General features: G+C 37.9%; 1 protein-coding gene across 1 annotated transcript in view; it reads left to right on the plus strand.

Moving 5' to 3' along the window:
* Positions 1-235: 235 nt before the first annotated feature.
* JMY (junction mediating and regulatory protein, p53 cofactor) overlaps positions 236-26,467 on the plus strand; it is a 42,128-nt gene continuing 15,896 nt past the window's right edge. The window contains exons 1-7 of the mRNA XM_063295562.1: positions 236-1,559; positions 16,424-16,597; positions 19,253-19,403; positions 20,628-20,797; positions 21,860-22,025; positions 24,142-24,329; positions 25,489-25,569. Coding sequence (XP_063151632.1) covers positions 582-1,559; positions 16,424-16,597; positions 19,253-19,403; positions 20,628-20,797; positions 21,860-22,025; positions 24,142-24,329; positions 25,489-25,569 — 1,908 coding nt within the window. The 5' untranslated portion in view covers positions 236-581. The remainder of the gene's footprint in view (positions 1,560-16,423; positions 16,598-19,252; positions 19,404-20,627; positions 20,798-21,859; positions 22,026-24,141; positions 24,330-25,488; positions 25,570-26,467) is intronic.

Below are 26,467 nucleotides of genomic sequence, written 5' to 3' on the forward strand. Positions count from 1 at the left end.
TCTTCCAAGAGGAGGCGGAGGCGCTCCTGAGAGCCCGGAGGGAAGGGGCCGGCGAAGGAGAGGAGCACCCAGCTTGCCCTCCTCTCCCTCAGACTCGGGGAAGAGGAGTCGTTCCTCCGCCACGGGAAGAGGCGGGGAGGCCGAACAGCGCAGGAGGCGGGACAGCGGCCTCGCGGCGGCTTGTAAACAGATCCGGCGCCTCCACGTGACCGCCTGCAAGTACCTGTGCGGGAGACTCTGCGGCCGCCAGAATCCTGACAACAAAGCAGATCGCGCGGGAGGTGCGCGCGCGCGCTGCAGCGGCGGCGGCAGCGGCAGCGGCCCTTGAAGCGACCGCCGAGTCCCTGGTGCCTCCGCCTTTCCACCGCGGCTCCCCCGGCTCCCGCTAGCCAGGCATCCTTTCTGCATGGGTTTCCACCCGCCCGTTTTTCCGATGTCGGACGTTAACATGGCTGAGGCTGGGCAGTGACTTGAGTACCACGGCAGTCTTGACCGGAGAAGAGACACCATCACCCCACCCCCGCTTCGCCGGTGCGGCGCCCGTGAAAGGAAAGGAAGGCGAGGGGCGGCGGCGATCCACCATGACCACCTTCGCCTTGGAGGAGACCCTGGAGGCGGACTGGGTGGCCGTCAGGCCTCACGCCTTCCACGAGCGGGAGAAGCAGAAGTTTGTCTTCATCGTGGCCTGGAATGAGATCGAGAGCAAGTTCGCCATCACCTGCCACAACCGGACTGCGCAGAGGCAGCGCAGCGGCTCCCGGGAGCTCCGTCGCTCTGGCGTGGTGGGCCCCGGAGCGGCCGAGCAGCGAAGCGCCTCCTGTAAAGCGGCTGGGAGTCCCACCGTGCGAAAAACCCCGGCCTGGAGCGTCGCCGAGCCCGGCCAAGTCAGAAGCTCTCCGGCGTCGCCTGCCCGGGCCGAGTCGCTTCCGCGTAGCCCGGGCGGCCGAGGGGCTGAGGCATCGCAAAGGAGCCCGGCGAGGACGAGGAGCAGCCTGGCCCAGAGGCCGCAGCCCGCTCCGATGGCTCCGCTCAGCCCAGCGGCCTGCGCGACCGAAGAGTTGGAGGAATTGGAGTTGGGCAAGGACGAGCCTTCGGGAGCCGCCGCCGCCGCCGCCGCCTTTCTCCTCCCTTCTCCTCCCGCCGGGCCTCAAGCCACCGAGTCGTCCACCGCGGCTTCCGCCGAAGTGGAGGCACTGTCTGGAGAAGAATGCAGCTGGGCCGGCCTCTTCTCTTTCCAGGATCTGCGGGCCGTCCATCAGCAGCTGAGCTCGGTGAACTCCGAGCTGGAGCCCTGCTTGCCGGTCCTTCCCGAGGAGCCGTCGGGGATGTGGACGGTGCTCTTCGGGACTCCAGAGCTGTCCGAGGAGGAGATGGATGCGCTGTGCTATCAGCTGCAGGTATATCTGGGCCACTGCCTCGATACTTGCGGCTGGAAGATCCTCTCTCAGGTGCTGTTCACGGAAACCGACGACCCGGAGGAATATTACGAGAGCCTGAGCGAGCTGCGGCAGAAGGGCTACGAGGAGGTATTGCAAAGGGCCCGTAAGCGCATTCAGGAGGTGAGCGGTGTCCCCAGCATAGATTTGGGGGTGGGTGGGGGGAGAGAGACCCTTCAAGCTAATATATTCTGCCTTGCACAAGTCATTGGTGCAATTTAATCTCAAAATAAATAACAAGGTTTGGCTTTCAGTTGTTGTTTTTTCTTTTTTTCTTTTGCTCTTAACATAGTGTAGTTCCAAGCAAACGCTTCTGTTTAGGGAAAACAAAACCTTGGAGAACTATAGCTAGTTGGTAAGTGTTCTGAACATTTGCTTGAAGTATTTCTTAGTAAATCCTCAAAGATGCAAATTTTGGATTCAAATGCCTGTATACCTAAATGTAACTATGATGAAGCTTTCAGAGTTATTGTTGTGGAGGAAAAGCATCTACAAGAGGAGTTTTAAAAAAAGGCAAGATAGCAGTATTTTGATACATGCACAAAAGGGGCAGGACTTCAATCATGTGATCGTTTTTATTTATTATTTAAAAGACTTATATGACTGTCCATTTTATATACAATAACCCTGGGTGGCTCACAGCAAGATCAGTAAAACTAAGCAAAAAAGATGAAACAGCAATACACAACATCATCAGGGCTGCCATCTTGACTTTTTGACCCCCCTGTGAATGGGGAACTATAAATCTAGCAAACAAGCAAATAAGTGGTGTTTGTCTTCTGTCAAATTTGATTTCAAAGTTGGCATATTTGTAAAGTTTGTTACAGTTAGGCACTTCTCCCAGTAGTAGGATGTCAGCTGTAATAAAATTAGTCAAAGGTGAGGTTTCATTAGAAGGGAAATTTAGACCAGTATTGGTTTTTTAATTTGTTTATAATTCATGGTAGGTGTACAGAATGACAGCTGGGCAGGACTATATTTGTTAGAAGCACCAGTATCCAAAAAAGACTTGATCACTTAGTTATTTCCTTATAAGAGGGTAACATTTTATTCTAGAAAGATAGGAATTATTGAACAGTGTAAAATAGAATGTTTCATTGCCATATGCTTTGAAAAAAGTACCACTGTAATGTTTTATCCAAACTATTTGATTTTTGTCATATTTGTGTATAAATCAGAATTTTTGTAACTGCATTCTAATCAGGAAACATTCTTTTTAAAAAAGTGATCACAAATCTTTAATAATTTATCAAGTATTTTAAGTATCCTAGGTGTTAAAATGTTTCTCATATGAAACTGAGACATTTTGTTAAACTAAGTTCAGTTTTATTTTGATGTGATTCTAGAGCTATTGGCTGTTCCAGCATTGTCTGGGTTTACTGTATATGGTAAATGAATGCATTGTCTGATGTCAGTATCTCTGTTAGTGCATTCTGTGTAACTGACTCATATTTAATTAAAAGGTGCATCATATTTAAGAAAGGATAACTTACTTTCTACTCTCAGGTTTCTACTGTCTATTACCTGCTTGTTTGTGGCTTTCTTGAAACAAGAAGCTCATAGCTCACTTGGTTAAATTATTCCATGATAATGAAGCAACAGATGACAGACATTTAATATTAATGTGTAATCTGAATATAGTGGTTTTCTACACTTCAGGTTGGGATTCAATTATCTCCTGAAATGTGAGACAACTAAGCTCATGTACTGTATTTCATTCATATTTTCTTTTGCCTTACTTTTTCTGTCTGTCCTTGAAAGTGACTCTAAAGGGGTTAGAGACATTGAAGATACTGCATTCTTACAGTTCTCTTAATTAAAAACCCGTAGAAAAATGTGATTTCAGTCTTAGAGAGGACATTAACAACTTGAGATGGTTATAAAATTTCCTACCATGCATTAATATGCACTTTTATTAAAATCCTTTGTGATGATCAGATTCAGTTGAATGACTCAACTCTTTGGTTGAAATAAGAGATGCCAGGTGTGCAATTAGATTCCTTTTATTTAGAGTTAGCATTGCCAGTCTTTTGTTTAGTCAAATATTCTGGTTGAACTATGCAACGTGTAACTCAAGTTCAGACCTGATTGGAACTCTGTGCTAAAATTTAAAACTTTCTACATTTCTGTAATAATTTTGAAAAGATAATAGTTGGAATTCTAAAATTGCCTCTATGCTGAAATTATATTCACTTAACTATGTTTAAAACTGAAATCCCTTCCATAGTGGGTACATGCTATCATGTACTGTTTTCTAATTTCTATTCTTTATTCTATTTTCATTCAAATTACATTTTATACATTGCCAAATAATAATATGATTCTTCACTTTGTAACATAAATTGAAATGTTTGAATTTTCAGTTTTTATCTCCTTTTAAATTATTTTTCATACATTGGGGTAAAGACAATTTTTTACTTTTTACTATACAGCCTGATAGTTAAAGAAAGAAATGGTGCTTACGTATTTGCCTTTGTGTTGTTGGAAAATTCTGTGGGTGGTTATTGAAAATTATAAAAACTTCAAATTGTTTATTTTACAAAGGAAGAAGAATATTTCTTATTATTTATAACACATCATTTTGAAATACCAGTCCAACAGACATACTTAAATATAGACAATCGGATTTAACTGTGTATAAATCACAAATGGAAAATCTAGCAAAAAAGCTATTGAGAGTCAGTGTGCTATAGTGATTAAATTGCTGTACTAGGATGTTGAAACTCAGATTCAAGTCCACCCTCAACCATGGAAACTCAGTAGCTAACTCTCCCTCAGCCTAGCATCCCTTAGAGGGGTAGTTGTTGTGGAGTTAAAATGAAGAGAAATGAGGCTGCCTTGAGCTCCTGGAGAAAAAGCAGTATATAAATCTAACAAACAATTAGGAAAAAATTAAAGAAAGGTTTCTATTTAATTTCTGCATAATTGAAGGACTGTATGTATACTCATCATGGTAGTCCATTTCAGGGTAAGAAATATTACATTGAGTGTAGGAAACAAAAATGGTGAAAGAAACTTAGAGGCATAAGAAAAAGAAAAATAACTAAATTTATTTTACACCAGTACTATTCACAATTATTCTCCATACCTTTCTGTCCTTGAAAACTACCCTTGGTTCCTTCTCATCAATACACCAATTCATATGTTGCATTTTGTTATTTAAACTGTTCCTTTCTTTTTGAGGTTCTCATCAGTGACTTTCTTGGTCTTTTCTTTCCTGTCAACCCATTTACTCTTCCTTTGTATATCTGCTTTTATGATTCAGTCCTCATACATTCTCTCTATATGACCAAATCACATTAATGAATTTCTTTTGTACTGTTCAGTCAACTTTTCTGTATAGTTCACATTTACTCAGCATCCATTTGTTTTTGTCCCTACCTCTTCTTGCTTTATTGCTTATACTTTTTAATAACCCATTCCCACTGTACTCAACTTTTATGCTCCTCTTGACATACCCAATTCTCACTTCCACATACAAAACAGGGAGAAGCACACTTCATTATTGACTCTATTTCTTGTTGTCTTACTTTGCACACTCCATAAGTAACCCATTGCTAGTTCATTCAAATTTCAGGCTTCTCCTGACGTAACCAATTCTCACTTCCATGCTGTTATACATAGCTATTTTCACTATTTTTGACATTCAATCCTTGCAACAGACCACATTCTACCACTACTTTTCTACCAGCATTTGCACATCTTAGAATTCCTCCATTCATTTTTCTATTTTTAGTAAATATTCTACCAAGGTATATACATTTATCTACTTCTTGTAGTTTTTCTCCACTTATGTATAATTTAGATTTGTCTACTCCATTTTTTTCTGTCAAACCCTACCTTGGCCTTTGATACATTAATTTTCACATCCATAGTTGTGTCATTATTAATATTTGTTTCAACTCATTAAGTTCTGAGCCAGCAACACATCATCTGCATATAAAGTACATCCACATTCATATCCCCAGCCAACACGCCTCTCTTATTTATTTATTTACTTATTTATTTTCTATCTCACCTTTATTATTTTTATAAATAACTCAAGGCTGCGAACATACCTAATACTTCTTCTTCCTCCTATTTTCCCTACAACAACACCAAAAGCATTTAACACATTTGTCCATGCATATATTAAGCAACCAAGGTGGTACCACACATCCTTGTCTTGCTCCCTGCACAGTATTGAATCATTCACTAAGCATGCAGTTTATTTGCATATATGATTTACCTAATACTCTTTCTTCCTCCTATTTTCCTTACACCACCACCAAAAGCATTTCTTAACACATTTGTCCATGCATATATTAAACAACCAAGGTGGTACCACACATCCTTGTCTTGCTTCCTGCACAGTATTGTATCATTTACTAAGCATGCAGTTTATTTGCATGTATGATCATTTACTGTTCTTATCCTAATCAGCTACCAACCTTCAACTCCATATTCACATGAACTATGCTTTCAAGTCTATGCTTTCTTTAAATCAGTGTACATTAAATTTTCTCACATTTATCGGTGACCTACTGAAAAGGAAAGATCTGGTCTGCATACACTCCACCCTGCATAAAACTATACTGAACTTCCCAAATTGTGCTCACTGTCCCCTTTCAAAATTCTGCCAAACACCTTTCCAGGCACTCTTAGGAAATCGTTTCCTCTGTATTATTTGCCATTCATTCTTTCTATCTTGCTGCATGATGGCATTCTTCCATTCGTCAGGCGGTCTTCACGCAGGCTCACACAGACATACCATACGTACATTAAGCAAGTCACATAGCCACTCCATAATCAAACAACATCCATATTTTAATATTTCTCCAGTTATACCAACATACTGGCAGTTTTACTATTTTCCAACATTCTCACCACATTTATGCCTTCCCTTTCATCAATTTTTTAAATTGGATACTAACATTTATAGCATTTGTTTCATTTCCATTCTTTGATGTATTGCTGTCATTTTCATACAAATCTCTAAAATACTCCTTTCAACATTCATTTACTTCAGTTCCGTACTAAATAATTTTGTCGTAACAGTCAGGAATCACGCTGAGACGAGGAATAGGTCTCTAGTGTTTATTGCTGCTACATAAGACAGAAAATCCTAACAAACTGAAGAAGCGTGGGAAAAACCCAGACAGATAAACCCCAAAAGTTAAGGCGGGTCTGATCTGTGTCTCTTTGAATGGCTGCTTAATTCCTCAGTACTACGCATGAGTTTTCCCCCCTGGATAGAGGTCCCCTCCTGCTCGCCATCAGTACTCATGACAAATTTCATCTCTTCTATTTTTAATTCTATTCATTCTACTGCTCTGCATTCTGTAGATGCTCCTTGTTTAGCATCTACAGATACATATTGGAGAAATATTTTAACTAGTTCGGCTGTCCTATATTTGGGATGTATTCATTGGTTAACAGAATTTCTAGCTTGCTTAAAAACGAATAGCCTTCATTGGTTGACTAGTATCTGGACAATATTGTAGGCATCTGGCAGATTTAATTGCTTGTGGAGTGCTCTGAAATCAGAGCTTTTGAGGCATCCCAAACTCTACTAGTATGGGTTGATGAAGGTGGAGAGAAAGGATGGCACTGTTGTTGTTCTAAGCTTTACTTTTCTCATTTTTTAAAATGAATGGTTTGTTCCTATTGCCATCAATTACTATATGATAAAATGAACAATACCAGGTCTAGGGTTGCCATAGTTCTGAACCTATTATGTGGGTGTGTTGGAACATAGGTTATATATTAATTCTATGGATCTGCAGCCTCTTCCAGCATATTCTGAGAAATCTCCCTGCCATCTTTCCTCTTTTTACCTCTCCTGGGATTAATGTATGTATGTGCACACATGCACTTGATGTTAATCATATGTAGTAACACATTTCACACACACACACACACACACACAGAAAGAATGGTCATTTTTAGTAAATTTAAAAAAGTGAAGGCTATTTCAGATTCATTTAAGTCATGGTCTTTCAGGGTGAATTAGAATAGAAGAAAATAGAAATGTCATGAGACCTGGCATCTTCAGATGACAGAAAAGTCATATTGTCCTTGTTAAGAGGGTAGGGCCATCACTCAGATAAATGGCAGAAGCTTTGCATGCAAAAGACCTCTGCTTCAGTTCTTGACATCTCAGTAAAGGATTTTAGGCAATAGAGGGGAAAAGCTATGCCTTAAATCTTGTACAGCAACTGCCTCCCATATCAGATAATGATGATATTGATGGTCCATAATTTAGGGGGGAATTTACAAACAATAGTTTGATAATTTAATAATTTGTTTCATTAGAAAAATCTCACTTATGTCAGTTGTTAGATGCAATAGCTTACAATATATTTGCAATATATAATTACGAACTATGAGGTTATAATCTTGTAATATGATCTACTTCATTTAAATCTTAATAGTATGGTTTAACATATAATTGTTTAATTTTTTTCTCTCCTTTTTCCCAATTTTGCCATGCTCATTGCAATACTGGAGTGTCAGAATACTCCCTAATGTAGGGTGTATATACACAAGAAGTGACAATGCTTTTATTTGATAAGTCTTAATATTTTTCTCTAATATTTTATAATTCTGTTTTTTATCTTTTATGTAGAATCACTTGTCTTCCATGGTCCTTCCCTCCCCCTCAGATTGGCAGGGCTAATTTAGATCTTTGTTTTTTAATATGGCAGCTTTCCTTTTATATGGCTTCATTTATATTGCTGTGGAATTTCATTTTTAGCATAAATTAATTTTAATACATTATTCAGTGGTTGTCATGTTTTCTAACTTGCTTGCCGCATGTGCTGGCATCTTAAAAGTTCAGACCTTTACATGGGAGTGAAGAAAGCCTGCAAGTTTGCAAAATTAGATATGTCTAATTGATGTGTGTGAAAAGACATGGGCACTGCTAGAGAGGAAGTTTTTATATTCTCTCTCCTTTCTTCCCTGAGTCTTTAATTAAAATTTTATTAAACTGGTTTATAACCAGGAAGTGCTGTGATTATCCTTACACAAATACTCTGATTGGCTAACTCTATCTGGGGCATGGTATTCTGGTATGTCTACCCCAGGCAAGAGATTTTGTATTTAAAAAGGAAGTAGGCCTTCAGTTTTGCCTTTTCCAGGCAATTTAAATCTTACCCAAATGTGTTTGAGATTGATATGTCATGATTTGTTGAATAATCACCAAATAAACCTTCCTTGTCAGGAATAGTCTATCCTATCCTATCTTTTGAAGGATAATAAATGAGCAGAAAAGGAGGAACTTATTATTTTTATCTTATTCAGAACATATTGTAATGATATAAAAGTACATAAAATAAAGCATATTAAATGGATCATGCAAACATCAAAATGGATAAAAAGCATACATTATCAAAGCCTAGACATTCTTTCTCCTCTATTTTAAGAAATTGAGTCAGCCAATTTACTAATCTAACATCAGCCTTACCTAGTTAATTGGAATTTTATATCTTCCTTATTAAAATTATTCACTGATATGGTAAAAGTTTGTCAGGGCACACAGTTCTTTTTACTTACACAAAGGAAAATTACAGCAGGAATTAACTTGCTCTCTAAAGAAAGCCCTACAAGCAGAAAAAAGGATGCTGTTAGAAACATTTTCTGTAGTTTTGATCTTGTGACTCAGCACACAAACCGTTTGTTTGTTCGTTTAAAACATTTGTATAGCCACCCATCTTAAAAACTGAACTCTGGGCAGCTTACAGTCCAACAATTAAAAACAACAACATAAAGCTAAAAAACAATAAAACCCAAAATAGGAAAAACAGAAAAACCTGGCACCGCAATCACACATCCCTGATGCAGCCCATCATGTTCTCCCTACCCATTGTGACCTCACACTATCCTAGCGCCTGGGGGAAGAGCCAGGTCTTGAGTGTTCTCCGGAAATTTAAAAGGGTGGGTGCTTGTCAGATCTCCAGGGGGAGGGTGTTGAATTGAATTGCACTTCAATTCTTGAATTGCACCCAGAAGGACACCGGGAGCCAGTGCAGCTTGCACAGCAAGGCTGTAACATGGGTGAACCTAAGAGCGCCCAACACTGCATGCACCGCTGCATTAAACTTCTTTAATCTCAAATGGTTGAAACTGCAAAATGCAGACCTATTTGTACCGTTCTCATCGCACAAACTTGGAGGATGAGCTCTGTCTCGATTCCCACATTTCTCTGGAATTAGAAGTTTTGGAATATGGGAAATTCATGCTGTTCCTTATTTCTGATCACAAGCTACTTTAAAAAAAAAGTGCAAAAGTGTAAATCCAAACTTCCGAATCTTGTCCAAGTCAGCAGTATTCTTTAGTTTTGTCAATATATGTTATTGGAATATTAGTTTTTAATTTTATTTTATTGAGCTACTTCTGTTCAGTTAAATCATGGAGAATCTAAAATCCATTTTGCTGGATGTTTTAAATGTTAGATCTTTTAAGTCTTAAAACATCCAAGAGATCTTTTAAATCTTAAAACATCTAAGAGATCTTTTAAAAATTAAAACATCTATTTTTTTTAGCATGTGCCTATCTTAGCTGTGTTTCAAATACCAGTTACACTTTGGAGTAGATACTACAATGTATCTTGTAAGTTACCCGTTTCTGAGATGATAATACTTCTCAGATTTCTGATGTTTTCAGGTTTAGACAATGAAGTATGGACTAATGTCAAGATGCAGGCTCTGCTTCTGTTGGGAGTAAGAGGAGACAAATCTTCATGGCAGTTCGGCAATAAACCTTCACTCTTCAGATATTAATTTCAGGGACTTGCTTACAGAGGTGACATGGGTAGATAAGTTGCTTTACTGCAGTCAAGATAGAAGTTATACATATAAAGAAGATCTTCCTGCAGAACACAAATCAAGCCATATATGTTTTGGATTAGAACTCCCAATCAGCATTGCTTTTGAACATAAAAATATCAGATAGCTGTAGGGAAATGCTTTGTTTTGTAATATGTCCAGCTACCCATAAAAAAAAAGAAATATTTTAGGATTAGGGGTGTAAATATGAGCTTTCTGAGGGACTCGGAGAAAGAGAAAATGGTTTATTATAGCAATATCTTATTTTTCTTAAATGTCCGTGAGGCATCTTTTGTCTGCATGCATGTAGTATGTATTCTCTAGAGCTCCACGGGTCTGTGTAATGTGTGTGTTTCAGTTTGCTGGAGGGGGTGCTGTGTTTTGTTTTGCCATTGTGGTTGAATAATTCTCTGAACATGATTAGTTTTCTTTCCTTCAAATGGGAATTTTACTTCATAAAGAGGAAAATACATGATTTGGTAATTTGGGCCACCTTGCTATTTTGATTCTTTTAGTTGTGGGTTCAAACAAGTGTTTATGTTTTGGAGCTCAGTCATTTCTCTTTTATAAATTGTTTTTTCCATGTCTCAGTTTGCCTTCTGGAAAATAGACATTTCCCGGTCATTTTTGTGAATGGGTAACGCATATACCCATGAATATGTGCTAGCAACATTTCAGATTTGAAATATCCTTCTGATGTTGTAAAGCAAAGAAACCTGAAGTAAAATTGTATGCATAGTCATGGTCATGTGATTTTCACTTAGCAACTGCTTTGCTTAATGACCAAGTTGCCAGAATCCATTGCGGTCACTAAATGAGGACTGCCTGTACAATAAAGAGCTTTAGGGCACTTTAAAGATTATCAAATGTATTATTGCATCACAGCCTACTTCATCAATTGCATGGAGCATATAATACCACTGAAGGAGTGGTATTATACATATATACTATCAGAGAAAGGTAGAGAAGGAGCAGGGTGGTATTATATATAAATGCTATTGTCAGAAGAGGATAGAGGAGGGAAAAGGGGGAAGTAAAGAGACAGATTTACCTTCAATAGTGGCCAAAAGATTATCAGAACAAGAGTTAGACATAACAGATACCCTTGCATTGTTAATCTTCATAGGGAGTTATACAGGTAATCCTTGTTTAGCAACTGCCTCATTTAGCAACCATTCACAATTACAACAGTGATGAAGAAGTAATTTTGTGACCAATCCTAGCATTTACAACCTTTGCAGATCTGTATAGAGAAAGAAAGCTGAAGTAAGATCATACGCACAGTCACAGTTTCACTTCGCTTAACAACTGAATTGTCAGTCCCAATTGTGGTAGCTAAATGAGGACTACCTGTAAAGGTAAAACATAGGGACATGCATATCCCCCTAAGCTCCTTAGAGTAGACTAAGATGTATTACAGTACTCAACAAAGGGTTCAAGCATTTTCCCACTCTGCTGCTTTAAATATTTTTTAATATCTAAACTCAATCTTGCTTGTGTCTCTAACTCATGTTCAGTTTATTATCTTAGGATCCTCAGAATTATTGTTGTTGCAGTCCTATGGTATTAATTCAACTTTTATCTGATGTTTGTTCTTTTTTTGCAGTATTTAGATTTCAGATTGTATGTGAGAAAATATTTGAGCTCATAAAAGGATGCTTTACAGCTGGCATTCTCATGTTTCTGATACAAAGTTTGAGTTAAGAATTAGCATTAGATCACAAGCTTACAAAACAGATCAGGCCATTTTAAAAGTTATTACTTGAAACAAAAGAACAAATAATAGCACAGTTGCATCTCATAAGAAAGGAATATTACTAGGTTAAGTAAAATCTAACCAAAAATATCAATAATATCAACTTTAACTGCAGTTATTAATAACTCAGTGGAAGTTGGTAACTGCAGTGTACTAAAGGCCATTTGTTAATTTTGTGCATGGCTGATTTTCACATAGCAGCCAAATCATATTTTGGTTATTGTGAACATGCTTAGTAGCTTGTGTTCTTCCATATGCTATCAGTCCTTGTTGTTGTTGTTGTTTATTCGTTTAGTCGCTTCCGACTCTTCGTGACTTCATGGACCAGCCCACGCCAGAGCTTCCTGTCGGTCGTCAACACCCCCAGCTCCCCCAGGGACGAGTCCGTCACCTCTAGAATATCATCCATCCACCTTGCCCTTGGTCGGCCCCTCTTCCTTTTGCCCTCCACTCTCCCTAGAATCAGCATCTTCTCCAGGGTGTCCTGTCTTCTCATTATGTGGCCAAAGTATTTCAGTTTTGCCTTTAATATCATTCCCTGAAGTGAGCAGTCTGGCTTTATTTCCTGGAGGATGGACTGGTTTGATCTTCTTGCAGTCCAAGGCACTCTCAGAATTTTCCTTCAACACCACAGTTCCAAAGCATCTATCTTCCTTCTCTCAGCCTTCCTTATGGTCCAACTCTCGCAGCCATATGTTACTACGGGGAACACCATTGCTTTAACTATGCGGACCTTTGTTGTCAGTGTGATGTCTCTGCTCTTAACTCTTTTATTGAGATTTGTCATTGTTCTTCTCCCAAGGATTAAGCATCTTCTGATTTCCTGACTGCAGTCAGCATCTGCAGTCATCTTCTCACCTAGAAATACAAAGTCTTTCACTGCTTCTACATTTTCTCCCTCTATTTGCCAGTTATCAATCAAGCTGGTTGCCATAATCTTGGTTTTTTTGAGGTTTAGCTGCAAGCCAGCTTTTGCACTTTCTTCTTTCACCTTCATCATAAAGCTCCTCAGTTCCTCTTCGCTTTCAGCCATCAAAGTGGTATCATCTGCATATCTGAGATTGTTAATGTTTCTTCCAGCGATTTTAACTCCAGCCTTGGATTCCTCAAGCCCAGCATATCGCATGATGTGTTCTGCGTACAAGTTGAATAGGTAGGGTGAGAGTATACAGCCCTGCCATACTCCTTGCCCAATCTTAAGCCAGTCCGTTGTTCCATGGTCTGTTCTTACTGTTGCTACTTGGTTGTTATACAGATTCTTCAGGAGGCATACAAGATGACTTGGTATCCCCATACCACTAAGAACTTGCTACAGTTTGTTATGGTCCACACAGTCAAAGGCTTTAGAATAGTCAATAAAACAGAAATAGATGTTTTTCTGAAACTCCCTGGCTTTTTCCATTATCCAGCGGATATTGGCAATTTGGTCCCGAGTTCCTCTGCCTTTTCTAAACCCAGCTTGTACATCTGGCAATTCTCGCTCCATGAATTGCTGAAGTCTGCCTTGCAGGATCTTGAGCATTACCTTACTGGCATGTGGGATGAGTGCCACTGTTTGATAGTTTGAACATTCTTTAGTGTTCCCCTTTTTTGGTATGGGGATATAAGTTGATTTTTTCCAGTCTGATGGCCATTCTTGTGTTTTCCAAATTTGCTGGCATATAGCATGCATTACCATCATCTCTCAAGATTTTGAACAGTTCAGCTGGGAAGCCATCGTCTCCTGCTGCCTTGTTATTAGCAATGCTTGTTAAGGCCCATTCAACCTCAATCTTCAGGATGTCTGGCTCTAGCTTAATTCATGGCAAACCATGGTTTACCATTATCTCCAAACTAGAATAAAAGAACCTACTAGAAATCACTATTTTAGGTGAAAAGGTTAAGCATTGTGCTTATGACTAAACCATATTTTGGTTGATAACATCCAAATCTTTTTTTTTTTAATTGTACAAGGTCAGTGCAAAATATTCTAAATACAATTTACAATTTATTTTATTAGTCAATTTATTAAATAATCTGACTAGCAAGTTTACAGTGAACATTTTTTTTGTATTCTACATTAATATAAAACAGTCTTCCCCAATATGATGCCCTCTTAATTCTAGAAGCAGCGCACCATTATGTAGACCTCTACATAAATCCCCTTCCAGGACATGCCTTTTCCATTGTGACACCTGTCTTCGGGAACAGTTTCTATCCCTCTCCCCCGCCACCCAAGATACAGCTGGTCCTGACCCTGTTCATTTTCACAAAGGCTGAAATTCTTTACCTTGTTTTGTGGGGTGGGGTGGGGTGGGGGTCTATTGTACACCACCTGAAGTTGCAACGTTTGAGTTGAGCAGCCATGCAAATTCTACAAACAAATGTTAAGCAACTGCATTTATGAAAGGGAAAGCAGGTTTATATATTTGGGCAACCCCCAGGCTACCAAAAATTGCAGAGCTTGAATTTCGTGTCCCATCAGCCTTGAAAGCCACTCTTTTTATGTGTGTGTTTGTAGCTGCCCTTGATGCATAATCTGGCTCCTTTTAACTGCTTGTCCAGAATAGTGATTTCCTCTGTAAGTAGATCTTGAACTCTGGTGCATTTCCTGTAGACATCCTTCTCTCAATTTGTGTAAAATAGTTTTTCTTTTATATTTTGATTCTTTTAGTAACAGAAAATTAAGTTATATACTTTCATATACTTTAATATGCCATAGGAAAAACAGTATATTTAAGTTGTGATTTAAAACTAAAAAATATTAAGTTTAGTTTTATTCTCTTTTTGTACTGATTCTGTTACATTTTTAGCATAGTTTAACTGACTGACTAGCTCTTTCCTGTTCAGGATTTTAAAACCCTATTTGCTTTATTCAGTGTTGTTTGAATCAGTGGATTAAAAGATAAGAAATGCAGTATGAAGGAACTGTAATAAAGAGCTATTGTCCATTGCCTGAACAGAGCTTTTGGACTTACTTTTTATTTATCAGCCAGCCCTTAACTAACTACAGTTAGTCCTTGGTTAACAACCATTTGTTCAGTGACCATTTGAAGTTACGACAGCGCTGAATGAGGAGACTTACAATCGGTCCTCAAAGTTGTGGCCATCACAGCATCCCTGCAGTCACATGATCACAATTCGAGCGCTTGGCAACTGGCTCGCAGTTACGATGGTCACAGTGTCCCGCAGTCATATGATCACCATTTGCAATCTTCACTGCTGACTTCCAACAAGCAAAGTCAGTGGGGAAGCCAGCAGGAGGTTGCAAATGGCGATCATATGATTTCACGCTTAACAACTGTGGAATTCGCTTAACGACTGGAACTGGAACTGCCGTCGTAAGTCAGCACAGTCATATGACATCACACTTTACAATCACTCCTCTTAGCAACAGAGTTGCCGGTCCCAATTACCATCATTAACTGAGGACTACCTATATAGAATGTTATCCGTTTTAATTTCAAATTGTTTTAAGTTTCTTAAATTTTCCCCCAATTAAAAAAAATATAAAATGAGTATAATCACGTAGGACTAGCATAGGGGACCTGCTCCCTTCTGCTGCTTAGTATGTATACTGAAATGGGCTCGTTCATTACTGGGAAAGGAAGATTCTTGTATGCTTGCTAAACCTCATCCAGGCTTTCTTCTTGCATGGTATCTGTGAGTGTTCTGTGCATGTGTGTGTTTCTATGCACAGATGCCTGTGCACAGCTATCTATGTGTCAGCAGTATCTGCAGCAAGCCGAGATTGTGTCAGAGTAAGAATACCCATGATGACATCATGATGCAAACTCCACCCAAAATCTGACACAAGTACGTAAGTTGTGACTTTTGCACCAGCACATCATGATGCTCATTTCATCCCTTCCCCCATGGATGCCTATGTTATGGGATAAAGATAGATCTATAGGTGAACCTTCTGAGAATGGATGCTGCTTTGCATTTGTTATTGTTACTGGATAGTAAGACGTCTCAATATAAGCAATTAAATTCTTGAATTCCATGCAAATTGTCCTTAAACTGTAGACAGTGTAGAAAATACTGCATAATTCTACATCAGGTAGCTTGCAGAAGGTTCTATAGCTGGACAAAATACTGGAAGAATCAAAACTTTATAATATAAATTAAAAGGTTTTAGTAAATGATACATTACCCTTAAAAGTCCAGAGTCTTGCTCTAGATGGATTGGAGAAGTATATAAACAAACAAATGTAACAGGTAACGAATACTTTGATACCATGTGGTTCAAATATATATAAAAAATGTCTTAGTCATTTTTAGTTTTATAATTTAACAAAAAATATGGAGTGGGATTAAGATACCAGTATCATTCACTGAGATACTAGGATGAATGTTGGTAGCCAGATATGTTAGCTCCTATCTCTGCTTTCATATGGTGAAAATTTAATAATGTTTTAATATTTTCTTTCACTTTTGCACAGCTTCTGGAAAAACATAAGAATACAGAAAGCATGGTGGAGTTGCTAGAATTATATCAAATGGAGGATGATGCATATGGTAGTCTTGCTGAAGCCACCACAGAACTCTATCAATATTTACTGCAACCATTCCGAGATATGAGGGAACTTGCAATGCTCAGAAGACAGCAAATAAAGGTACAAAATTAGCAATATACATTGTAAAAGTATTACTAGATATGATAATAAATTAACCTTTTCATCCTGTGTGAAATTTTGGACATTTTTGAACACTTGCCACACTGTTTGAAAGCTGTAAAAGTTGTGAATTAGATTGGATCAAAATTAGGAATAGCTCAAGAATTATTTTTAGCACTCAGCTTTATTTGGGATAAGAAAAGAAATTACATCTTTTTTTCTTGCTTTTTTATCTTTATTGTCCCTTCTTGTTTCTCTGCTTGGTTAAAGAATTTGTGGAGAGGGCAAATAAAAGTCTTAGCTATGAAAAAAATGTTTGATCATGGACATTGAACATAAATCGATTTGGCCTAGCTTTCTAATGTATGAACTGTTGTTTTTAATGAGTACAGAATACTTTACTCAGTCACTGGAATTTTCTGCAGATCAGATACTCTCTGGGTTTTGAGTCTTTAGCAGGTAACTGCTTACATGTTGTGAAATATTTTTCCAGAATCATTAGAATAAGAAAACTGCTGTTTTTCTTTTGAACAAACTTGAAATTCTAGGCTTATATCAGAGTTACCAGAATCCTCTTTAAATGCTGAGTTTTAGTAGCAACAGAATAATGGAAAAAAAAATTAATGCCAAAATGTCAATTGTTTTGAACTATACTGCCAACTTTACAACTGATTTCTATAACTGTGCTGTCTTCTGAACCATCCAGTTATTTCTGTGTCAATAACTTAACATCTTTGTGGCAAACCTCTAAATATAATGAATTCTTGTTAAGATAGCAGCAGGTTTAAGTTGGTTTAGATCTAATACTCTATTTTTCTGTGTTATAATTTGTTATCTATGTTTAGGAATAGTATGTTTAAAATACATGCACTCATCCATGGTAATAAAAGTTTAATAATGGAAAACACTGACTATAATTATGCATAACAAACATCATGTATGTTACCAAATTCCTTTTTTAATTTGGTGCTCTATAAATGTCTTAAGGTTAGTCATCTGAATCATTAGGACTGTGGTAGCTCAGTGGTTAAGACACTGAGTCAGAGGACCATTAAGGTCAGCAGCTTGGCAGTTCGAAACCTGAGAACGTGAGCCGTGTGACGGAGTGGGCTCCCATCAACTTGTCCCAGCCCCTGCTAACCTAGCAGTTCAAAAGCATGCAAATGCAAGTAGATAAATAGGTACCACTTCGGTGGGAAAATAACAGGGACATGAAAGGAGCCCCCTCGGGCGTTCCCCGGGCAACGGTGATGTCACCGGTAAATCCTTTCAATACAGAAGTGCCTTGGTAGGTGCTTCTGACACACACACACACAAAATAATAATAATCTGATTCATTTGAGGGATAGGAAGAAAGAGATATATTGAAGTATGCTTTTGATTTAAATATGAATAACGTGTTATATACAAGAATATACTTTTCATATTTATATGTTTGATTTAATGCTAGAAACTGTTTAAGGAAAAAAGATTAAGCACCTGTTCTGTATATATTTTGGTCTCCCCTTAGGAATGCATACTGTATTCTTAGAGCAGTTTTGAAGGAAAGTTGTACTGATGGCATAATGATAAATAGTTAAGTAAAATTCTCTTCACTTAACTATTTATCAGTATGCCATCTGTGCCACTTTTTCTTCCAAATATATCTTTCCAATAAGTGGTAGCATATTATGGGAGTTTCGATTGCTTAGGACCAGTAAGATTGAAAATGAGTAATCCACTCTTCTAAACTTTAATTTGAAGTACAGCTACTGGGCTGTCTTATTCTAACAGAAGATCTCTTCCACTGATAGAAAAGAGGTACTAAGGTAAAAAAAAAAAAGAATGAACATATGACTAAATGTAAATCCCAGGTAAATAAAAATAAGGTTTAGCTATGGAGGATAATCTTCAGCAAACTCACTTGCCAAAAGGTAAGGGGCAGGAACTATTTGTTCTTGGCAAGTAAGAGTGCTCAGGCATGGGGGTTGCATTACAGAAGCAACGTTAGGCTGCCTGGAAAACTTGAAGTAGGTAATTGCACAGCAACTATTTTCTAATTTGGTGTCATCTGTAAAGTTTTCTTCAGTTTCCTTTCCAGTGTAGATTGGGGTCTGGAGAGAGGAAAGGATGTCACCACACCCTTTTCAGGGTTTGTTTGTTTTTTTAATGCTGTTCAATATGGTGTTTCAGTTTTTTTCCACTAAGAATTGCTTCCCCTGTTTTCTCTCTTCTTCTTTCGGTACTCCAATGTTGTCTTTGTGCTGGAACTTTGCAACCCTGCTTCTGCCCCCTATCCAGAATGCATATTCTTTCTAAATGCCTAACAGTCAGCAAGTTCCTGGCAGCTTGCTCCATTTGCAAGTCTTTTAAAGAATAGGAAGATGTGCTTTGAAAATTTAGTGACTTAGAGGGAAGAAGGTAGAGAGTTATTTTTCAGATCTTTCTTTACATGCTTACTTCCTTTCCTTTGCCTTTACATCTGTAGTTTTTTATTCCCTAGACCTGGTTGCAATGTCTTGTTTCTATCACTCCCCTTTTCCATAGAGCATGAAAAAATGCCCATTTAAGGTTTGATGAGCAAATAAGAAAGGCTAAATTATGAAGGAGAACTACTGCAAGATTGTCTCTTGCTGTTTATTTCATGATGGATATAGTGAGTTGATCTATTTTCAGATTTCCATAGAGAATGATTACCTAGGTCCTAGAAGAATTGAAAGTCTTCAAAAAGAAGATGCTGACTGGCAACGGAAGGCTCATATGGCTGTGTTATCTATACAAGACCTTACAGTAAAGTACTTTGAAATAACAGCAAAAGCACAAAAAGGTAATGGACAAGCTATTTTATGTTTGCTGCTAAAGCTAGGTGTCCGTCCATCCATCCATCCACCCATCTGAAATGTCTTTACATGATCCACAGTCTTGCAGCCTTATATGATTTCTCAATTTATTTATTTATTTTTCAGATTTTACCACTGCTATCTCCCCCCAGAAGAGGGATTCTGGGCAGTTTACAATAAAGCTAATGAGTTAAAAACAATAAAACCATAAATAGGATATAAAATGTAAATACCAATATAAAATATAAATACAAAAAAAATAAAATAAAATCCAGATGGCAGTAAAAGATCTAATTCAATTCATATGTATGTGAGGAGCACTGTAAGGCACTAGCCATCCCCAAGAATAACCGCTCCCCTTCCCACCCCAAGCAAGGTGGCAGAGCCAGGTCTTCAGGTTCTTCCAGAAGGTCAAGAGAGATGGGGCTTGCCTCATCTCCAGGGGAAGAATGTTCCAACGGAACCAATTGGTTGTGGTTTGCCCTGATTGCAAGTGCATATTCAGTCTGTGATATTTTGTGAGAAAAGTATTTTACAATATTATGTACTGTTAACACCATTCTGTGAAGTGGGATACGTTCCATTTTGAACACAAGTAATTGAAGTTTGGAAATAAGTTTATATTGAGTTTATAAATGTTTAACTCTTGAAATCAGTGCCTTTTACAGTTTTGTGGAGTCCTAGGTGCTCTCTGAGCTTGACTGTTTGCTTGCAGATGTTTCGTTGCCCAACTAGGAAACATCTTCAGTGCTCAGTTTTTTACAGTTTTCTTGTCCCCTTCAGATTTCTTCCTTTACAAAATCAATGCTGATATGAGTTAAGAAGCTGTTGGTTCTTGACTAAAAACTATAGAAACTTTCTTTTCTGTTTACAACTTTTTATCATACCAAAAATACAATTAAAGAAACAATTTTTATTTCTACAATTTTCCCCCTAATTTTCCCCCAATTAGTTTGTTGTGTTTCATGCAAATAATTTGATCATTAAATAATAACTTCAGTCTATAGAGTGCATTAAATAAGACTAGAAAATGCTACATGACAAAACAAAACAAAATGGTATTAAAATAATCTTCAAAACTACTGCTTTGAAGATTAAAGGCCCTTGTGACACTTTATTGGTATAAAGAGGGAAGCTGATTTCCTTACAACAGGATTCATAATGAAACTATTTCCAAATATGGTAAGCCTGCTATTAAATTTTATTTACAGCTGTATATGATCGTATGCGAGCAGACCAGAAAAAGTTTGGTAAGGCAGCTTGGGCAGCAGCAGTGGAACGAATGGAAAAACTTCAGTATGCAGTGTCTAAAGATACTTTGCAATTGATGAGAGCAAAAGAAATCTGTTTGGAACAGAAGAAACATGCATTAAAAGAAGAGGTAATAACTGATGAGTATTCAACTTAAAAGCAAACTTAATTTTCAAACTTAATTTTGTAGTGTTAAATTTCAGGATAATTGACTTAAAGACTTCAAGGGCAAAATCATTGGCTAGTGATCACAATTTGCTTTGAAAAGAGAGTAGAAAATAATTAAGAGCTGGATAAAATAATTTTAATACATAAATTCAAAGTCGTGGATTAGTAGGTATTTATAGTGTGATGTTAAAAACTTTCTGGGAGGCAGACCAGATCCTACTTTGCAGTTCTGCTGCCAGACATTGTCATTGTGATGACAGCCAGAAACCCGAAATCACCAAGCAGTCTTTAGAGAATTACAAGTATGTCAGATAGCTTGGATACCTTCAATCATATGTTTGGAATTAAGTTTGAGTTTTCAGTTTAATGTTTGGGCCAGGGTATATGTTGAGGGGCCCAAAGGAGTTTCCCAGTAGATTCTGAAAAGGTCACCTTTTGAAGCTGGCTCACCATTGTTTTTCCTAACTAACTGCATTGTGGGTTCAATTTACTACTCTTTTAGTTTTAAAATCAGCTTTTTTTATGGTGTCATGTTTGCTGAATTAGCAGCTTGACAACATATGTAAGGGCAAATATAACTACTTTGACTAGGGCAAAGAAAACTATTTTAGAAGACAAAAAATTGTATCAAAGCAGTACTTCAGTCTACTAAAATTCACTCTGCTCAATTCATCCCATATACATAATGGGCAAATGAATATGTGCAGAGGAGTGGGTCTCTTTCCCCCTGTTGGGCCGTTCAACCATTTCCAAGCCTGGTAAGACATTTTATTATGTTAAATTTTGAAGATTTGGCCTAAGAGTTTATCTAAAGATTTTCCTTCCTAGAAAAATAAAAATTGACCCTTGATAATGCATATAAAACTGAGCCAAGTAGGTTGAATAGTAATATTTACTTTCCTTTGATTTCTAACGCCTTTAAAATATGTCCTGTTCAGTGATAGGACATTTTGCAGATACTCTGTGGTAAGATTCAGATTTATTAGCTTTTTGATGTGGTTGTTAATCTTTTTTAAAAATTCAGATGCAGAGCTTACAAGGGGGCACAGAAGCCATAGCTCATTTGGACCAACTTGAAGCTGATTATTATGACTTGCAACTTCAGTTGTATGAAGTACAGTTTGAAATTCTGAAGTGTGAAGAACTGTTGCTGACAGCACAACTTGAAAGCATTAAAAGACTTATTTCAGGTGGCATATATTTGTTTTTATATTTATATATTTAACAGTACCATTGACTGCTATACAGATAGACCTCGTTTACTGACTGCCTTGTTTAGCAACCGTTTGAAGTTATGCTGGTGCTGAAAAAAAAACTTTACGACTGTGCTTGCATTTATGACTTTTGCAGTGTCCCTCAGTCACATGATAGCCATTACAGTCAGTACGTGTTGTCCTGTGCCTGACCGGTTGTTTTTCTTCCCCCCTGCCTTGCAGAGCAGAGAGATTGGATAGGAAGAGAGTACAAGAGAGTAAGCAGGCACACAATGGGAAATACACATTGAAAGGAATGCGGTGGAGCTGGCAGCCCCGAGCACACTAGGAAAACAGCTGGTGTATTCCCCATTGTCTGCTTGCTTTCTCTCTTGTAATCCCATCCTCTCCAATCTCTCCGCTCTACAAGGAGGGGAGAGAAAAGACCGGGTCAGGCACAGGAGAAATGGATTGCCTGCAGAGATTGCTTTTTTTTTCTTTTTTTCCCACTCACTTGTTTAAACAATCTCTCTGCTCTGCAAGGAGGGGGGGAAGAATAGTTTTTTTAAAAAGCTTTCTCTTTAGGTAATCTCTCCTATGCCTGACTTGTCTTTTTTCTTTCCCCCACCTTTAGTTCAATTATTGAAACTGTTGTACAGAACAATCCTATGCATAACTTATTAATGGAACTTCTTCACATATAAATGTATACAGGTAGTCCTCACTTACTGACTGGTCGCTTAGAGGCTGTTCGAAGTTATGACAGTACCCCACAAGTAGATTTCTGATTGAGGCCTCTGTGATCACGTAACCCGGATTCAGCCATCCCAGAAGTGGTGGCCATTTTGGGTCACATGACTGCCCATTGGCACCAGGAAGTCATTCGGGATTACAATGCTGGATTTCCAACGCCCATGTGATCACTGCAGGTTTTCCCCCAGGTCACGTGATCGTGTGACATCTGGGGCCTTCCCTGCAGGCCAGGTCACACTGCAGGACATCCAGGGCCTTTGCAGCAGGCCCAGTCACGTGATCGCAGGACTTCCTGGGCCTTCGCTGCAGGCCCAGTCACATGGTCATGCGACTTCCTGTGATTTAGCAGCCAGCGTGCCTCTTATTCCTTCATTGCTGTGGAGGACCAGCAGAGGGAAGCTTGTATGTGCTTATTATTGTATTGACTTTGGTGGAAAACATATGACTATCACACTCCCCCGCCCAGTACTGCAAAGTAACTCCTGATTTGCTTAACAACCACGCTGTTCACTTAACCAAAGGAAACCGCAAGCCCCGATCTTGATTCGCTTGACAACCACGGTAAAAAAAGGTCGTGGAAACAAGTCTGGATTCACTTAACACCTGTTATGACTTAGAGCCAAAAATGTGGTTGTTAAATGAGGACTACCTGTATAGGATTGTAACCTTAATTGTTTTACTTCTGGCTTCTTTTCCATTTTACTGAAATGTCCAAGGTAGACTCAGCTGGTATCAGATGTTGATGCTGGTCTATGGCCATAATCAAGATTTGATTGATGATAAGGTGAATTTATGGTTGCAATCTAAGAAAAATTTAACTTGTGAATATTCATTCAATGAGTTTTTCTACACTGGTAACTTACCTGATTACCACAGTCATCATATCTGAATATAGTTTTGTTTTCACTCAACTCTGCTGTTACTTCTATTACTTATTTATTGAAATTTGAAAACTGCCCAATAGCTGAGGCAGTCCTAATGGTTTACAGCAGACATACTAAATGATACAGTTGGAATAAAAATATATACAATACAATCAATTAAAATGCAAAATGAAAATACCATAAAAACTAGGCAGCAGCAAAGCAATAATTCAAAATAAAAAACAATATAAATTAAAAACCAATTAAAAAGCCTGGGAAGACCTCTGTTCTGTAATCTGGTTTGTAAGTTATTTTGTGGATGTTTCTTTCCTAGGGCATAGGCAAAGACAGACAGTCTTCTTCTGTTCTAATTCTATTATTACCTTTCCAATATTTCTTTTAAAAACTTTTGGGAATGTTGCATAAATTTTGTCGTATAGTTTTGTTTGACTGGGTATATGTTTAAAATCATTAAACTAGTTGGAATTTTGTGACAGAGAAAAGAGATGAAGTAGTATATTATGATACTTATGAAAGTATGGAAGCCATGCTTGAAAAAGAAGATATGGCAACATCCATACATTTACAAAGAGAAGAGTTGCAGAAATTACAACAGAAAGTCCGCCAACTAGAAGCAAGGCGTGGTCGTATTTCTGCCAAAAAAGCCTACCTCAGAAATAAAAAGGTAATGCTTTTCATTTTTCCATTTTTCAACGAAAAGCTTTTGCAGCAGCTATCATTTAGCAGGGCTAAAATCAAAATAGGTGGGATGAAAGAGAGAAACTTTCATTTGTTTGGAATGCCGCAGCCAACCTTAATGCTAAGGCATGTTATATTACCCATTTCTGTGCCATCTTCATTTCCTTTCAAATGGTTGCTCTATATAGCTTTGAAAATCCCTAAATGGTCAGAATTAAAATCATTTCCTGCTGTATATCTTTAGCAACCATAAATTTAATATTGTCTTAGTGTTAACTTGCACAATATATTGTTGGTGATAGTATTCACTTGCATATTCCCCTTTTCTTTGTTTCCTTGCTATAAGCACCATTATAGGACTGAAGAAAATGAGGTAGCTCTTTAATCAATGTTATGTTAGTCAGAGACTAATAATCTGCAGTTCTAGAAAAAATAATTAGATTTGAAGTTCTTTAGAAATAATGCATCCAAAATAGGATTATACAGCCAATATGGAGCTGAATGGAATTTAACTTCAGTTGCATAATACAGCTGTACATTTTAATTTCAGTTGGATACTACAGAAATTATAGAATTTTCATTACTAATTCCCAGTTGTATTAAGCATGATTTATCTATTGTTATGCTTATAGAAAAAGCAGAAGGAGAAAGACATTTTTTAAACTGCTCAAAAACCCAAGTTATATATACATGTCTATGTCAGTAGAATTTTTTTTTTATTCACTTTTAATCTCTTCCCCCATTCTCTTGAATAATACTCCATAGTGTATATCCTATGGAGGGTGGGGATTCTGTGGCAGACTATCTGCTGTATTCTGGCTTTGCCAACTCACCGTGATCAGATTTTTCACCCCCATTTTCCTTCTGTTAATTCCATTGGAAAGGAAATCAGTGTACCAACCAGAGTGTTAGCATTGGGATTCATTGTCTTGCAAGAATGAGAGGTCTTTGGATCTATGGACAATCACAGATTGCCACATATTATACCTTAATACTGATAAAATATAAATGAATTTTCTGTGGCAGAGCTTTCCACTACTGAATCGGAATTTAAATTGCTTTGTAGAGTCCCCTAGCAGTTCTCCTACTGAAGACAGGAATTATACCTAAAGTCATGTTTAAATGGAAATTTTTTCTCTTTGTAGGAAATCTGCATTGCAAAACATAGTGAAAAATTCTCACAGTATTCTCAGAGTGAAGGAGAGTCAGAACATGCTATAAAATTTGTGAGTTTGGTTTCTGTCAATATTAAATTTCATTTTAGATATGCCAACCCTAACTGTCTTTGCTGATTTAAGAAATTTTTTTAAAATCTTTATATATTTGTGTTTTTGCTGCTTCCACTTGAGATTTGTGTTGGTGCAATTGCCAATGCCCTTTCCACAGAATTTTACAGGAGCTTAGACATGGCCTCAGATTGTAGCCGCCCTCCCCTTTTCCCCATATTTTTAACTTGCCACCATTTTTTAATGTGCGCTGACCAGGATGGATGTTATTTTATTGTTTTTATGTTCTGTTTCATTAATTTAACAGCTCTACTTTATTTAAACTGGTTTGAATATTAATCCTAGGTCTATGGCCCCATTACTAACGTCAGCTAGTATCTCCATTTATAAATGTTCATGAGAAAGTGAGTAAGTCAGGAAATTTCTCTCTACTTCATAGCTGGGAAGAGGCGCAATTCAGATTTTGCTTCTTCAGTTGGCCTTGTGTTCATAATTTGTCTGTTGAGTTAGGCTTGGGCCAAGCTAGCATTGGGGAATGCTAAAATCAGTCTTTGACTAAGTTGATACATTTTAAAAATAAATTAAAAGCTGCTGAAAGTGAGCACAGCTAGTTAAAAGCTTTGATAAATCAATCTTCAATTAATGGATTCTAGATAATCTGTAGATTTTTAGTGCCTAACTATTTATTGAGAAGCAAGAATGAACCAAAAAGTACCCCCAAAAGAGTCCTGTGATGTTTTAAAGACTAATCAGTTTTATTTTATCCCATCACCTTTCATGGATCTCAGTCTACATTATCAGATGCATGTTCATTTTTAACTTGGTTAAGCTTTCTGGTACAGCAATATTCTCTGAGGGTTTTTTAGTGCAAAAGACTAACATGGCTACTTTTCTAGAA

The sequence above is a fragment of the Candoia aspera genome, chromosome 2 (genome assembly GCF_035149785.1).
Source record: "Candoia aspera isolate rCanAsp1 chromosome 2, rCanAsp1.hap2, whole genome shotgun sequence".
NCBI classification, from domain to species: Eukaryota; Metazoa; Chordata; class Lepidosauria; order Squamata; family Boidae; genus Candoia; species Candoia aspera.